Source organism: Zootoca vivipara, chromosome 11, assembly GCF_965207765.1.
Source record: "Zootoca vivipara chromosome 11, rZooViv2.hap1.1, whole genome shotgun sequence".
Lineage (NCBI taxonomy): Eukaryota > Metazoa > Chordata > Lepidosauria > Squamata > Lacertidae > Zootoca > Zootoca vivipara.
In genome coordinates this window covers 7,719,758-7,733,801 of record NC_142594.1, presented here as the reverse complement: position 1 = coordinate 7,733,801, position 14,044 = coordinate 7,719,758, and the positions used below count along the sequence as shown (strand labels likewise).

The following is a 14,044-nucleotide window of genomic DNA, read 5'->3' as shown; positions in this document are numbered from 1 at the left end:
AGAGGAGGCATTTAAATGTCTTGCATTAGAATTGCCTAATGCTTTGCATTGTTGTTTTGGTGAGGATGATCCTGAAAGGACCTTGTCGAGGACTGGAATAACATCGATGAGCACCTAAGCGCCCTCTGCAACCCAGCCGAAACCGGGCCCCTTGGTTTACTGAGGAGCTCCGGAAAATGAAGCGGGAACTCAGACGCCTAGAGCGAATATGGCGATGGACTCGCAACAGAGCTTCAAGAACATCTTATAGGATGCTTATGAAAGCCTATGAGATGGCTATGATAGCTGCTAAGAAATCTTACTTCGCAGCTTCCATTGCATCCGCTAGCTCTCGCTCGGCATAACTTTTTAGAATAATTAGGTTGATAATGTCCTTAGGGGGACAACCAAATTTAAGCACAAATTTGACTCATAGCTGTGAGGCATTTGCGAGCTTTTTTGCGGAGAAAGTCCTGTTGCTCCGCCATGACCTCCCTGCCAATTTAGATACAGTAATAGAACTGGAGGTCCCTCAACTGTCTTCGAGTCCAGTGTTGGACCATTTTGATCGGATACTCCCTGCTGATGTGGATAGATTCCTCCAAGCTGGCAGGCCCACCACTTGCCTCCTTGATCATTATTATTGATCCATGCCCATCTTGGCTGATTAGGGCATGCCCAGATGTCGCGCAGATCCCCCTGGTTGAAATTATCAATTTGTCCCTTGGCATGGGGACATTCCCAGGGGAGCTGAAGGGAGCAGTGGTGTGTCCGCTCTTAAAGAAAACTTCATTACATCCTTTAGATTTACCCAATTACTGCCCAGTTTCGAATCTTCCGTATCTGGGTAAGGTAATTGAGAGAGCGGTTGCTGAACAGCTTGGCTTAGGGCCCTCGTATTTACAGGACCGCCTCTCCTGGTATGCCCCGCAGAGGACCTTAGGGTCCATGAATAACCATAGTTTAGAGGTCCCGGGCCCTAAGGAAGTCAGACTATCCTCCCCTAGGGCCAGGGCCTTCTCAGTGATAGCTCCGATCTGGTGGAATGCTCTGTCCCATGAGACGAGGGCCCTACAGGATTTTACCTCCTTCCGCCAGGCTGTAAGACAGAGCTATTCCACCTGGCCTTTAATTTGAACTCAGCCTGAACTTTTATTTCCCTTCTCTCCCCCCCCCCCTTTTATGAAGATTACCCGCTCTGGCATCCCACAGCTAATTCTCCTCTGGCCTCCTTGCTGGCCCAAGTAGGACTAATTTAGCCAGCTAGCCCTGGTGACTATCTAATGTTTATTAGATGGATTTCCCCCAAATTGATTTTTGAATTTTGAATTTTATTGTTATTCATGTATTTTATGCTGCTTTTATGTTGTATCACAATCAAGTTTTATAAATTTGTTGTTAGCCACCCTGAGCCTGGGTTTCTGAACCGGGAAGGGCGGGGTATAAATAAAAATTTATTATTATTATTTATTATAAAGATCACCTTCATATTCCACAGCAACAAACAAATGCTCTGAATGACACACACATACGCAAACAGAAAATACACCTTGCCTAAACATTTTTAAAACATTTGGGGTGCCTAAAGATGGCACACCATGTGTGGGTGAGTGGCTGACCTCCAGCCCTCACCTCCTACACATGGGCTAGATTGGCAGAGCTTCCACGTGTGACTCTGACCTCAGAGTGAGTCTCTAAATTTTGTGTTCTAAAATAGTCAGTCCCTAAAGAAATCTTCGTACAAAGATTACCATAATAAAGGACAAAAGTGGAAAGGACCTAACAGAAGCGGAAGACATCAAGAAGAGGTAGCAAGAATAGACAGAGGAATTATAAAAGACGCCTGCTTCTTGGGAGAAAAGCAATGACAAACCTAGACAGCATCTTAAAAAGCCAAGACATCACCTTGCCGACAAAGGTCCGTATAGTTAAAGCTATGGTTTTCCCAGTAGTGATGTATGGAAGTGAGAGCTGGACCATAAAGAAGGCTGGGGCTTTTGAATTATGGTGCTGGAGGAGACTCTTGAGAGTCCCATGGACTGCAAGAAGATCAAACCTATCAATTCTGAAGGAAATCAGCCCTGAGTGCTCCCTGGAAGGACAGATCGTGAAGCTGAGGCTCCAATACTTTGGCCACCTCATGAGAAGAGAAGACTCCCTGGAAAAGACCCTGGTGCTGGGAAAGATGGAGGGCAGAAGGAGAAGGGGATGACAGAGGACTAGATGGTTGGACAGTGTTCTCGAAGCTACAAACATGAGTTTGACCAAACTGTGGGAGGCAGTGGAAGACAGGAGTGCCTGGCGTGCTCTGGTCCATGGGGTCACGAAGAGTCAGACACGACTAAATGACTAAACAACAAAGAAATGGAAGTAAGACACCATGTGGACCACAGAGTCTGATGCATATTAGAAGGTGCATCACACACAGGTCTTATTATCTGAACACAATGTGTTGTTTGTTAGGCAAGTGTATATATACAGAGTCAACGATTTACATTTATTCCTATGGGGAAATTCCGAATGCGTTCCTGACCATGGAATTTTGACCAAAAAAATGGGGGGGGGGGAAACAACCCAGGAAAACCCTTTGAAACTTTGCAAAAGGCAAACAAAGAAGGAAAAAACTGCTCTCTTCTTTGTCCGATCTCTCTCACTTCCTCCCTCCCTGCTCCCCACCATGTTTTCTGGCAAAATGACTGTTGTGGACCAGCAAAACAAACAAAAAAGGCTTTCTTAAAGCTGCTTATTTGTTTAAAGTTTGCAGGTCTGGCTGTTTGGTTATCTGAATCTGTATACAGCAAGGTTTGGGTACTAATTCCTCATGTTTGGATAAGTGAATTCTTGTTTAATAAGCAAGTTTGGCTAGTGGGACCTGCATGTACATTGGTCCAATAGTCTTCTACCAGTATTAATAGTAAATGTTACTATTGGTGGTGATGTTTTATTATTCTCATGCCACTCATCTGACTGGGTTACCGCAGCCACTCTGGGTGGCTTCCAACAAAATACTAAAACATACAAAGCTCAAACATTAAAAACCTCCCTGTACAGGGCAGACAGATGTTTATTTCCTTGACATCTCATGGGAGAGCATAGCTGCCAAGTTTTCCCTTTTCTCGCGAGGAAGCCTATTCAGCATAATGGAATTTCCCTTAAAAAAAGGGAGAACTTGGCAGCTATGTGGGAGAGTATTCCACAGGGCAGGTGCAACTACCGAGAAGGCCTTCTGCATGGCTCCCTGTAACCTCACTTCCCACAAAGAGGGAACTGCCAGAAGGCCCTCAGAGCTGGATCTCAGTGTCTGGGCTGAATGATGGGGGTCTTTGTTATTCAGCTTCCTGGTAGTGGTGCTGTTTAATTTGACGGGGGTGAGGGGCTGAGCTGAAAGATCGACTCAGCTAACTTCCAGCTCAAAATTCAGGGGCAAACCTTGGAGTAGAGGCAGAAGTTTGGAAATATTTTGGAAGAAATTCCCAGAATTGCAACCTCTTCTCCCCTGCTTTTCTTTCTTTAACAATGCCACTCAAAGTCATAGAGACTGTAGAGTTCCTTTTGATAGTTGTCATTTCTCCTCCACAATGTCCCTGGATAGCAATGGCCAAATCTGTCAATTTCTGTTTCTTATTTTTCTAATCTTCAGCTTAGTTCAGTTCTCCATTTGTTTGTGTGTGTTTTTTTAAGTCAGTCCACCAGCACTTATTTTCATGACTCTAGTATATGCATTTTTGTACTTGCAAAGTTTAGAGATGTGCTTAATTTCAAAAGATTGTTGTGTTTCAGTCCACATATTGTTGTGGAAAGTATGATAGGGTTGCCATATTTCAGTAAGTAAAAACCAGGGCACCCAAAAGTTGTTGAACTTTTTTTTTTAGAAAGACCCCTAAATTGATCCAAGACAAGGCGTCACGAACGTCAATTCCACCTTTGAAATCCCCATAATGAAATCCCCAGAAAAATCCAGATGTATGGCAGTCCTCAAGTATAAATTTGGTAGGTTTGCCTTTAAGTGTGAACCAAATCAAAATTCCACCCCATCCCTTCCTTTGGGGCAGTGCTATTGCATGGCACACAGTTATTTCAAGGGGGATGTGGGGCTAGGCTAGCAGGAGATAGCTGGTAAAAATAAGCTTGGAAAAAAGTTTGAAAACAGGGAAAAGAGTCAGCCCCCCTAAAAACTTTCAGAAGCTTCCTGCCCATGAACAATTGCCAAAATACAACTGAAGGCAAGTAAAGCATAAAATATTCAGAATTTGTACCAGAAGATTTGGTTTGTTATGATATTTATTTATTTATTTATTTATTTATTTATTTATTTTACAACATTTATTTGTCACTTGGTTGTTAATAAAAATAAAGCCTTAAAGGTTTACAAAAACAAAAAAAATGAAATTATCAGCCAAAATGATTAAAAACAACTATTTGAAGCACTCAAAAAATAAAATAAAATCAATATTCTACATTTCTGGATGGACTTGCCTAAACAAAAATGCTTTTAGCAGGCACCAAAAAGAGTGCAGTTAAGATTTAATTTCAGTTTAAATTTATTTTTGTATGGGTAATCAAAACTTCCATCAATCATAAGTTAAGCGAAGGTGTGTTACAATGTTTTCATAAACAAGTTTTAGTATTAATACTTCTATGATTAAATACTTTTACACAGGTAGAATCAGGAGGTGTTAGAGGCTAGAAAGTTAAAGAGAATTTGTTTCTTTTTTTTCTGTGTGTATTTTGCATTTTTAAATTGTCATTATTTGTATGTCTTTGTTTTAGCCATGGATTCCAAAGAGAACTGTCTCATCCACATCACTAAGACCGAATCCAGGACAGTATGCAACTCATCACCCAATCACAGCACACCTCCAAAACAGGGTGACCATAACTCAAGGAGAAGGGTATGGAGCTTGGGGACAAAGCTTTCTGCCTTTCTGTCATGCATACTTAAGAGTTCACAAGGGGGCGTTGAAGATGGGAAGGAAGGAAAAAGCACACTTTTCACACAAAGCTCCACCTGGTAAACCAGCTGAGACCCTACCTGCCTGTGCACTGTCTTGACAGAGTAGTACATACCCTTGCTTGGACCACTGCAATGCACTCTATGTGGGGCTACCTTTGAAGATGCCTCAGAAACTACAACTAATCCAGAATGCGGCTGCCAGGCTGGTAACTGGGACCATATAACACCAGTCTTGAAAGACTTACAGTGGCACCCAGAACATTTCTGAGCATAATTCCAAAGGTTGGTGCTGACCTAAACAGCCTCAGACCTTTCTACCTGAAGGATCGCCTCCACCACTGTCGTTCAGCCCAGACACTGAGGTTCAGCTTCGAGGGCCTTCTGGTGTTTCCCTTACTGTGAGAAGTGAGGTTACAGGGAACCAGGCAGACAGCCTTCTGGGTAGTGGCGCCTGCCCTGTGGAATGCCCTCCCAGCAGATGTCAAGGAGATAAGTAACTATACAACCTTTAGAAGACATCTGAAGGCAGCCCTTTATAGGGATGTTGTTAATGTTTAATGTTTCATTATGTTTTTGTATTTGCTGGGAGCCACCCAGTCAGATGGGCAGGGTACAATTATTATTAGTACAGCGGTACCTCTACTTACGAATAACTCTACTTACGAATCCGTCCGCCATCTTGGATGCAGTTTTTTTTCTACTTACGAATTTTTTGATAGGGTTGCTTCAACTTACAAATTTTTTCTCCCAATGCATTCCTATGGGATTCGACTTACATTTTTTTTCGACTTACAGATGTGCGTTCGGAATGCATTAAATTCGTAAGTAGAGGTACTACTGTAGTAATAGTAGTAGTACAGACCAACCTCACAACACACATAGGAACAACAGCACATCACTCACACTTTTCTTCCTAGAACCCTAGAAGGTACCTCGCCTTGAGACACAAATGGCCCAAACCCAACCCTACTCTGCTTCAGCAACTGGGGGGGGGGGTTGCCAGGAAAGAGCACCACAGAGACAGGTAAGCAAGGAAAATGAGGATTACATGCTAGAAAGTACAGCTGCTGAAATTGCCTCCCATATCTCCTCACCCCACACTCTTTCCCATTTGTGAACATACCGGTGTATTGTCTGAACTAGAAGGATGTTTGTCTATTGTTCTGGGAGGTGATGGAGAAAGTAGAAAGAGATATTTCAGAATTAAAGTGAAGTATGCCTCCTGTTTCAACCCAGGTATCAAAAGTTAAGGATACCCAAGCTTAATCTACCAGCAAAAATGTGTGCTTGGGAAAAGTCTGCCTCCATTGAGGAGATTGGACTAGATGGCTGTCAGGTGTCCTTCAACATCCCATATGAATCTGACTTGCTCAAGACATTGTGCTGCTTAAAGGGCAGGAAAAGATTCTCCACAACGACCACTCCCCACGCTGGGACATAAGATAGACTATGTGTTCTACACAGCAGTCACTGCTGCTCCCTGAAGCACTTGCATCAATCTGCCAAATAACAGGGCTGGCCCTGAAATCAGCTGAGCTGGGATGCTATAAAGAAACTGGCAACATAGAAGCCATGGTAGCCCTGGATGCAAGAAGCCAAGTTCATACTGCTATCCAACTACAAAGCTCACTAGTGGCCTTGGCAAAGTCGCTGCCTCTGACAAGCTTGCCACACAAGGCTGTTGTGAATTAAACACCCATCTTGGGCACTTTAGAGAAAGGGTGAGTCTGGCCCATAGTCTTCATGATTATTTTCTTTTTGGAAGCATAAACGTCCCACTTGTGTTTTGCATTCTCTTCCAAGCGGCTAAATTTATCCGCTAGAGTTCCTTCCAACTTGAATGTGACAAGCTTGCTTGGGGCTGTCTGACTGCAAAGTTCAGAGGGATGAGAAGAGGCAGGCAGCCAGGCAGGCAAAGATCTCGATGCTATAAAGGCAGCACAGCCCACGCAAAGACTTGATCCTAACTGAGGTGGGCATCCAGTTAGAGCAGATATGGGGGGAATTCTTTAGACAGCCTTCCCTTTTGGCAAGCACATGGGCAGGGGCTAGAGGTAAAAAAGTGTGTAGAGCAATGAATGAAAACTTTACTTCTGCACAGCAGGCTCATTCCCCCTCCCACACACACACAACCCTTTCTATCCTGCAGCCAGACAAGCAAAAGTCCTTATCAGTTGAAGGACATATTCCAACCACACTCAACGAGGGTGTTAAGAAAAAGGCAGATACTTGGGGTGGGTTGTATATAATAATAATTTAACCATGGGCTGTGGTGGACATGCGAAAAAGTTAAAAGATTTTGGGAAATGATATACAATGAACTGAAAAAGATGCTTAAATATACTTTTCCCAAAAAATCTGAAGCTTTTCTATTAGGACTTATAGGACAGGAGATTGTGAAAGAGGATCAAGTATTATTTATGTATGCGACAACCGCGGCTAGGACTTTGTTAGCCCAAAAATGGAAAACTCAGGAGTTACCGACGATTGAAGAGTGGCAGACAAAAATGATGGACTATGCGGAATTAGCAGGACTGACTAGCAGGATCCGAAACCAGGGAGAGTCAAGGTTCCAGAAGGATTGGAGTAAATTTGTGGATTATATGGGGAACAACTGTAGAAGTTTAAAGACCCTTGCAGGACTGAAATAAATCCTACGAATTGACTTTAAATAGAAGGAATAAAGAAACTGCAAGACAGGAAGGGACAGGGGGGGGGGAAACCGATTGGAGGGAGGGAGGGAAGTCAAAGCTCAGCAGAGCAAAGAAAATTGTAATAATTGATAAGATGGTTAGAAGAAAAAAATTGTGTTTGTTATGTTTATGTTGTGTTTGTGGTTGTTTGTTTGGTTATTGTTTAAATGTGTTTAATTGGAAAATTTAATAAAATGTCTTTTAAGAATAATAATAATTTAACCATGGGCATGATCTAGCCAAAATTAAGCACTTTGGACTGTAATCATGTGCGCATACATACCTGAGAGGTAAGACACATTGTGAACACAACGGGCCTTGCATCTGGGTCAAATTGCACAGGAATGTGCTGTTAGGGTTCCAATCTTATGTGCACACTCTTGAGAGTAAATCACACCTTAGTTTAAAGGTGCGTACTTTTTGAGTAAACACAGAGGGCATCAGACAGCACATATCCTTGGTTTTAATATGAGAATTACCGTAGGCACAGGCTTGACTCCCCCTGTTTCTTGAAATCAGTGGAGTCTAAATGTGCTGAAAGCCATGCCCCATGGCTACCTCAACAGCCCCAAAATAGAAACGCCAAAATAATGCAATTATAAACATGTCACTTTAGTCATCCTAATACATCATGTTTGAAGGAACATCATTTATCTTGGACCATCTAGTTTTTGACGTATAACCCCTATTTACAGCGTAACCCATACTCAAAAGTAAGTCCTACTGTTTTCAATGGAGTTTATTCTTAGGTAAGTGTGTATAGGATTAGTTACAGGTAAGTAGCCGTGTTGTTCTGCCGTAGTCGAAACTAAAAAATTCCTTCCAGTAGCACCTTAGAGACCAACTAAGTTTGTTATTGGTATGAGCTTCCGTGTGCATGCACACTTCTTCAGATACCTAATTGGTGGACCAATGACTCCTGGTGTCTGTTTTATTATCGCTTACGTATCTGAAGAAGTGTGCATGCACACAAAAGCTCATACCAATAACAAACTTAGTTGGTCTCTAAGGTGCTACTGGAAGGAATTTTTTAAATTGTGTATAGGCTTGTTGCCTTAGTGTTCAGTTCAAGATCACACACACAATATTAATCCTCAGATTCCTACATGAGTAAGAAACTGTCAATTCCATGCAGCTGCAACAATTCCCCCCCCCCCAAAAAAAGCACATGTTCTGATGTTCAAGTGACTCCCACAGAAAGCATCATTTTTAACAGCTGTAGAATGCAGCATGTAAGATAGCAGAAAGACCATGACAAAAGTTCTTGCATGCCACCAAGAACCTTTAAGCTCTCCATCTAGCCTGAAGCTCTTGTGCTATTTACATCAACATCAATCCACAGCAGCAAAGAACAAGCACAACACAATCAGCAGCTGGCCATTAGATATAGGAGAAGGCATAAAAGTGAATTTGTTCTTCATAAATAGGCCACTCGGATTGCAAACTAAAACTAAAGTCAGCAAGATAGCTTGCTTTGTTAAGATTTGCAGAGATTTGCATAGTGGAGTTCAGTCAGATATGAAATTTCAAAAGAACAGCCTGCTTAGTTCACCCTAGGAGTCTAACTACCGGTACTGTGCAGTCTGATAAGGAAAAAGAAAGCAGGAAGGAGCAAGAACCTGTGGCTCAGAGCAATTCTGCTCCCCCCGCCCCCAAACATCAAAAAGACAGAGTGGGACAAAGTGGTCTTAGGTTTAAAGGGCTCAGTCCACTTTAGAGGCACGTTCTCAGTTCTGGACCCCTTTTTGTCAATGATCACCAAGATCAACTTTCATCTGAGATTGTACAGGGTGTCTCCCAGCACTTGAGTAACCACAACCAGCCTCCACATCTTTAGGATCAGGGGCAAGCAGAAGGCATGTTTTCCACAGTAACCTCTTTTTTAGAAATGAGCCACTGTTTACAGCAGGGACCAAGGAGAATGGGTGTGATTTGTGTGTCTCCTCTTTCCATTTCCAGGTCCACTTCATTTCTGTTTACGTGGTACAAGGGCAATTTCGGGAAAGATTTGGTTTGCTGTGTCAGTGACCATGGGTTTACAGAAGCTTAGTTACCTACTTAAAACTCCCAAGTAAGGAAAAACAAAGAAACTATACACACACACACACACACACACACACACACACACACACACACACACACAGCTTCTGTGCTCCTGAGCTTGTAGGAAGGAAATGCAGCAAGCAAGTTGAAAATATGTAATCCCCAAAACACAGGCTTTCCTGAGATAAGGGCTGCCAACGAAACAAAAGTTCTGTATACCTCTTGCCAAAGTAATGCCAAAAACATTGCAAAAGCATGGTGGTTCAGGGCAATGCACCTTTCTTGATTAAAAGAAAGCCAACAAAGCGGCAAGAGGGACAGAGCAAAGCAAAAGTTACAGCAGGGCAGCAGCATCTTCCAAGAGGCATCTTGGACAAGCCCCCTCACCCACCCCTGTTTCCTACTTGAGACAAAAGAAGAAGAAGAAGAAGAAGAAGAAGAAGAAGAAGAAGAAGAAGAAGAAGAAGAAGAAGAAGAAGAAGAAGAAGAAGAAGAAGAAGAAGAAGAAGAAGAAGAAGAAGAAGAAACACCCACACAAAGGAGCTCACCAATTGTGAAGCTATAGCCATCAATGCTGAAGGTGGCACTCCGGCATTTTTTAAATCCTTCTTTTCTGCTGCTTGCCTCTGTCATGACGATGCTGCCAGTGAGTGTTCTAGGCAGCAAGAGCAGCAGCAGCAGCAACAATTCTCCCCTTGTGGGATGAGAGCTTCTCTAAGCAGGCAATTAGTTGCCCTTGAATCTCTCCCTTCGGCAGCACTCACCACTGACTTCATGCATCTCTGAATGCACAATGCTGGATCCAAGAGAGAGAGAGAGACATGCCCAGCAGTAATTCTCCACCCCCTAAGAATGTCACAGCAGCATGTTACTGACATACCTACTCAGAGGTTTTAACCACTAGTTAGAGACGCTGGGATCTGAAATCCAGCAGCAATTAGTGTAACACTGCTGAGCCAAACAAATCAACGGTGCATGTCGCAGAAATGTGGAGGAGCTCTAGGCACAACAGTATGGAACTGGGATAGAAGCAGATTGTGGGAATCATAGCCTCTATAAGCCTCCCCCCAAGGGATCTTAGAAGATTTGCAGCCTAATCGGCTCCTGACTGTACCTTGGCAAGGAGTTTCTAGACCCCCTTTGGACCCGGTATAAACAAGTTCTCTTCACTTGCCTAAAGGTCTCCAGATAAAGTTTCTGAATGTATGTGTTAAAGGAAAGTAGGTAAAAATGGAAACTTCCCTCCCCACCCCACTTTTGCCATGTGCCCCAAGCCTGTGATTTTTTGGGTCACAGGATCCTCGTGACATGGTGACCAGATCCAGACAGTGAGAAGCGTCCTTTATTTCCATCCTAGAATTTCCCTAGGCATCCCTTTCCCGATCTTCAATTCAAATCCTTAAAAGGTCTAAGAGTGTCAGGACCCTGCAATCCAGATACGGAGGCTGCGGTGCTGACAGAGGAGCTGACATCCTCTGGACCTGAGCACCCCCAATGAACCAGAGACTCACCAGGACTGAGATGTGAAAGGTGTCCATGCCTGGACCAGATACTGCAGTCCCTGGGTCCAGCACCACCACACTCATCTCTAAGGACATCACATTCTACAGATCTTGTGAGCCAATGCAGGCAGCTTGTTTGGCATACATTCATGGAGGGATAGAGTACCAGGTTCCGGGAGGAGTGGGACATGAGAAGAGGTTCTGGATGTGAAGGTCTAAAATGCTTCAGGCTTGACCCAGACATTGCTGGAGGAAGAGTCATATTAGGAGCTCTCCTTGGTGCTGTAATGACTGGCCTGCCTTGCTGCACTGACCCCATTATGACCCGTGGGACCAGAACAGAAGACCTCATGTTCTGCATTTAACCTTAGTCACCCTTAACCACTCTTTCACAAGGAAAAGAGCTGTGAAATATGATTACAACCCCCAAAATTGCCCTGGTTTCATCACCCAAGATACGGTACCTGTTAGGCCTTTGAGCCATCCCAATTAATATGAGCATCCTGCCCACCCCATTTCATGAGGTGGTAACTTTCCCTTACTCAGTGACCTTTTCATCCTACACTATTTAGTAGGGTGATTCTCCTTCATGTTCACATTGCCCACTTCAGCTATAGAAAAAAATCTGCCCAGGTCAACAACCTTCCCTCCACATCCAAATCTTGCCTTTGGGTTTCTTGTGAGAATTTATTGAGGTCTTGCACATAGGAGATTGCGAAGAGACAATTAAAAGAAGAAGAAGAAAGGAATGCATAGTGGGACAGTATGGAATGATGTGATCCACACAAATGTTGTGGGGTCTCCCCAAATAATGGTTTTAGAAGGGTTGAATTGCACTTGCAAAGAAGGCAATAGTGACAACCCAGCCAAGAGTTACGGTACAATTTTCTGCACCCACTACAGCTTCTGAACATGTTACCCATAATTCTCCATCTTAAATTATAAGGGCAGCATGGCACCTTATAAAAAAATACCTTTCTCTATAAATAAAGCACAACCTGAGCCTTGTCATTAAACACGTGCCCCTCAATTCACCCATCTGTAAACCTGCAGTAACTTCAGCACAGTGGGTGTTCTACGACATTAAGTATCTTTTGAAAGATGCAAAGAATGAGGCTGTTTTAAAGTGCTGCCCTTGCTCTCCTTCTCTGGCTCTCTTTTTTTCTTCTTTTTTTGTAAGTGGTTTTCTAGGTCACCTAAACAGTGAATTTACCACTTCATAAAAAAGAAGCCATGAAACAAACTTGCCTCAGAATATGCAAAGTACAGAATACGTAGTCTAAACTTGATTTTATGCTGGTTGCTGGTTCCATCTAGTTATTTTCTGCTGAGTCCGAACAACATCTCTCCCTTCCCCTAGCTGGCTCAGGTCCCACAGCTCCAAAGCAAATTCACTTTCCTTATCTCAGTGGTTTCTCTCAGGACACATTCTTTAAACTGTGCTCTTAAATCTTAGGTAATTTCACTGCTAAATGCCCCGTGGCTGCCCTTTAGCATCACACAATGCTTCATGTGGATGGATCCTTTGAGATGGAAGACAATGTAGCAGCTTAATAAATGCAAGGTGTAATCATGTTGCCTATCAACAGTACACTAAATTCATGCAGAAATTTAATTGCCCAAGATGAAGGAGGGCTGTTTTAATTGAATTTACAGAGGGAGGAGGATGTGTTATAGCAAAAGACTTAATGTTAAAAGAAGAGGCCTAATGGATCAGACCAAAAATCTATGTCGATCAGCATGCTGTTTCCTGCAGTGGCCAACCAGGGATGTCCAGGAGGACACAAGCACAATATTACTCCCCTAGGGAGACACTAGGGTGAGGGTCTGATTGTTGGTGGGATCGATTCCTGGGTGTGAAAGAGAAACACTCAGGACCGTGTGTATGTCACCTTCTTGGTGAGAGACAAGAGCTGCTGGGGAATGGTGACCTGGTCAGATCACGGAAAAAATTCATAGGCACATAACACAGTGTGCATAGCAGGTGGTAGCGTGTGCTAGATGGGGGCTTTTTCTTCAGGATCCTGAGATTTGAGAATGCATGTGTCAGAGTCAGGATGCATCTGGGTAAAGGAAGCAGGGGAAGGTATGTATAAGTCATCACAAGCAGGGGATAGTTTGGTGTTCTGGAGAGGGAGGGTCAAAGGAATGAAAGATCTACCAGCCCATTTTCCAAAACCCTAAAGCAAATGCATTCCATTCACACCCCTAATTTAGATGTAGAGGCCATTTAATTAGTGGCGCTAATGACGTTTGAGTGGGGAAGGAGGGAGACTCAAAATGCAAACATCACCCACTCGGAAATAGGTGTTACTGACTTGACCCTAGACCTATCTCAAAATGAGGCGCATTAGCACCTGCCAACAGCCCTCCCACAATACTGGAACTATCAGTGGCTCACTGTGGATGACCTCCAAACCATCCTAAACATCTTTGCAGAAGCTTACGAAAAGCTTGGTCTATCACTCAACCTCCAAAAAACCAAAGTGCTGCACCAACAAGTACAAAACAACCTCTCTGGAGCGCCACAAATCCAACTCAGTGGTGTAACATTGGAAAATGTTGATCACTTCTCCTACCTAGGCAGTTACCTTTCCACAAGGGCCAACATTGATGCCAAAATCCAGCATCGCCTGAGCTCTACGAGTGCGGCTTTCTCCCGATTGAAGTGCAGAGTATTTGAGGACTGGGACATTCGCAGGGAAACCAAAATGCTTGTTTATAAAGCTAATGTACTACCAACATTACTATATGCTTGTGAAACATGGACCACTTATAAACGCCAGCTCCAGCTCCTCAAAAGATTCCATCAACGGTGTCTCCAAAAATTTTTACACATCACTTGGGAAGACAGGCAAACTAATACAGTGGTG

At 43.3% G+C, this 14,044-nt stretch overlaps 1 protein-coding gene across 7 annotated transcripts in view; it reads right to left on the bottom strand.

Moving 5' to 3' along the window:
• PDE1C (phosphodiesterase 1C) overlaps positions 1-14,044 on the bottom strand; it is a 300,153-nt gene that overhangs the window by 226,869 nt on the left and 59,240 nt on the right. For 2 of the 7 annotated variants that reach the window (XM_035129012.3, XM_088653443.1), the window contains exon 1: positions 10,218-10,422. The exons of 4 other annotated variants lie outside the window; for them this stretch is intronic. In XM_035129012.3, the coding sequence (XP_034984903.3) occupies positions 10,218-10,302 (85 nt within the window). In that variant the 5' untranslated portion in view covers positions 10,303-10,422. Of the gene's footprint in view, positions 1-10,217; positions 10,465-14,044 lie in introns of those variants that run through there. One more of the 7 variants, XR_004693428.3, reaches the window with a different exon arrangement.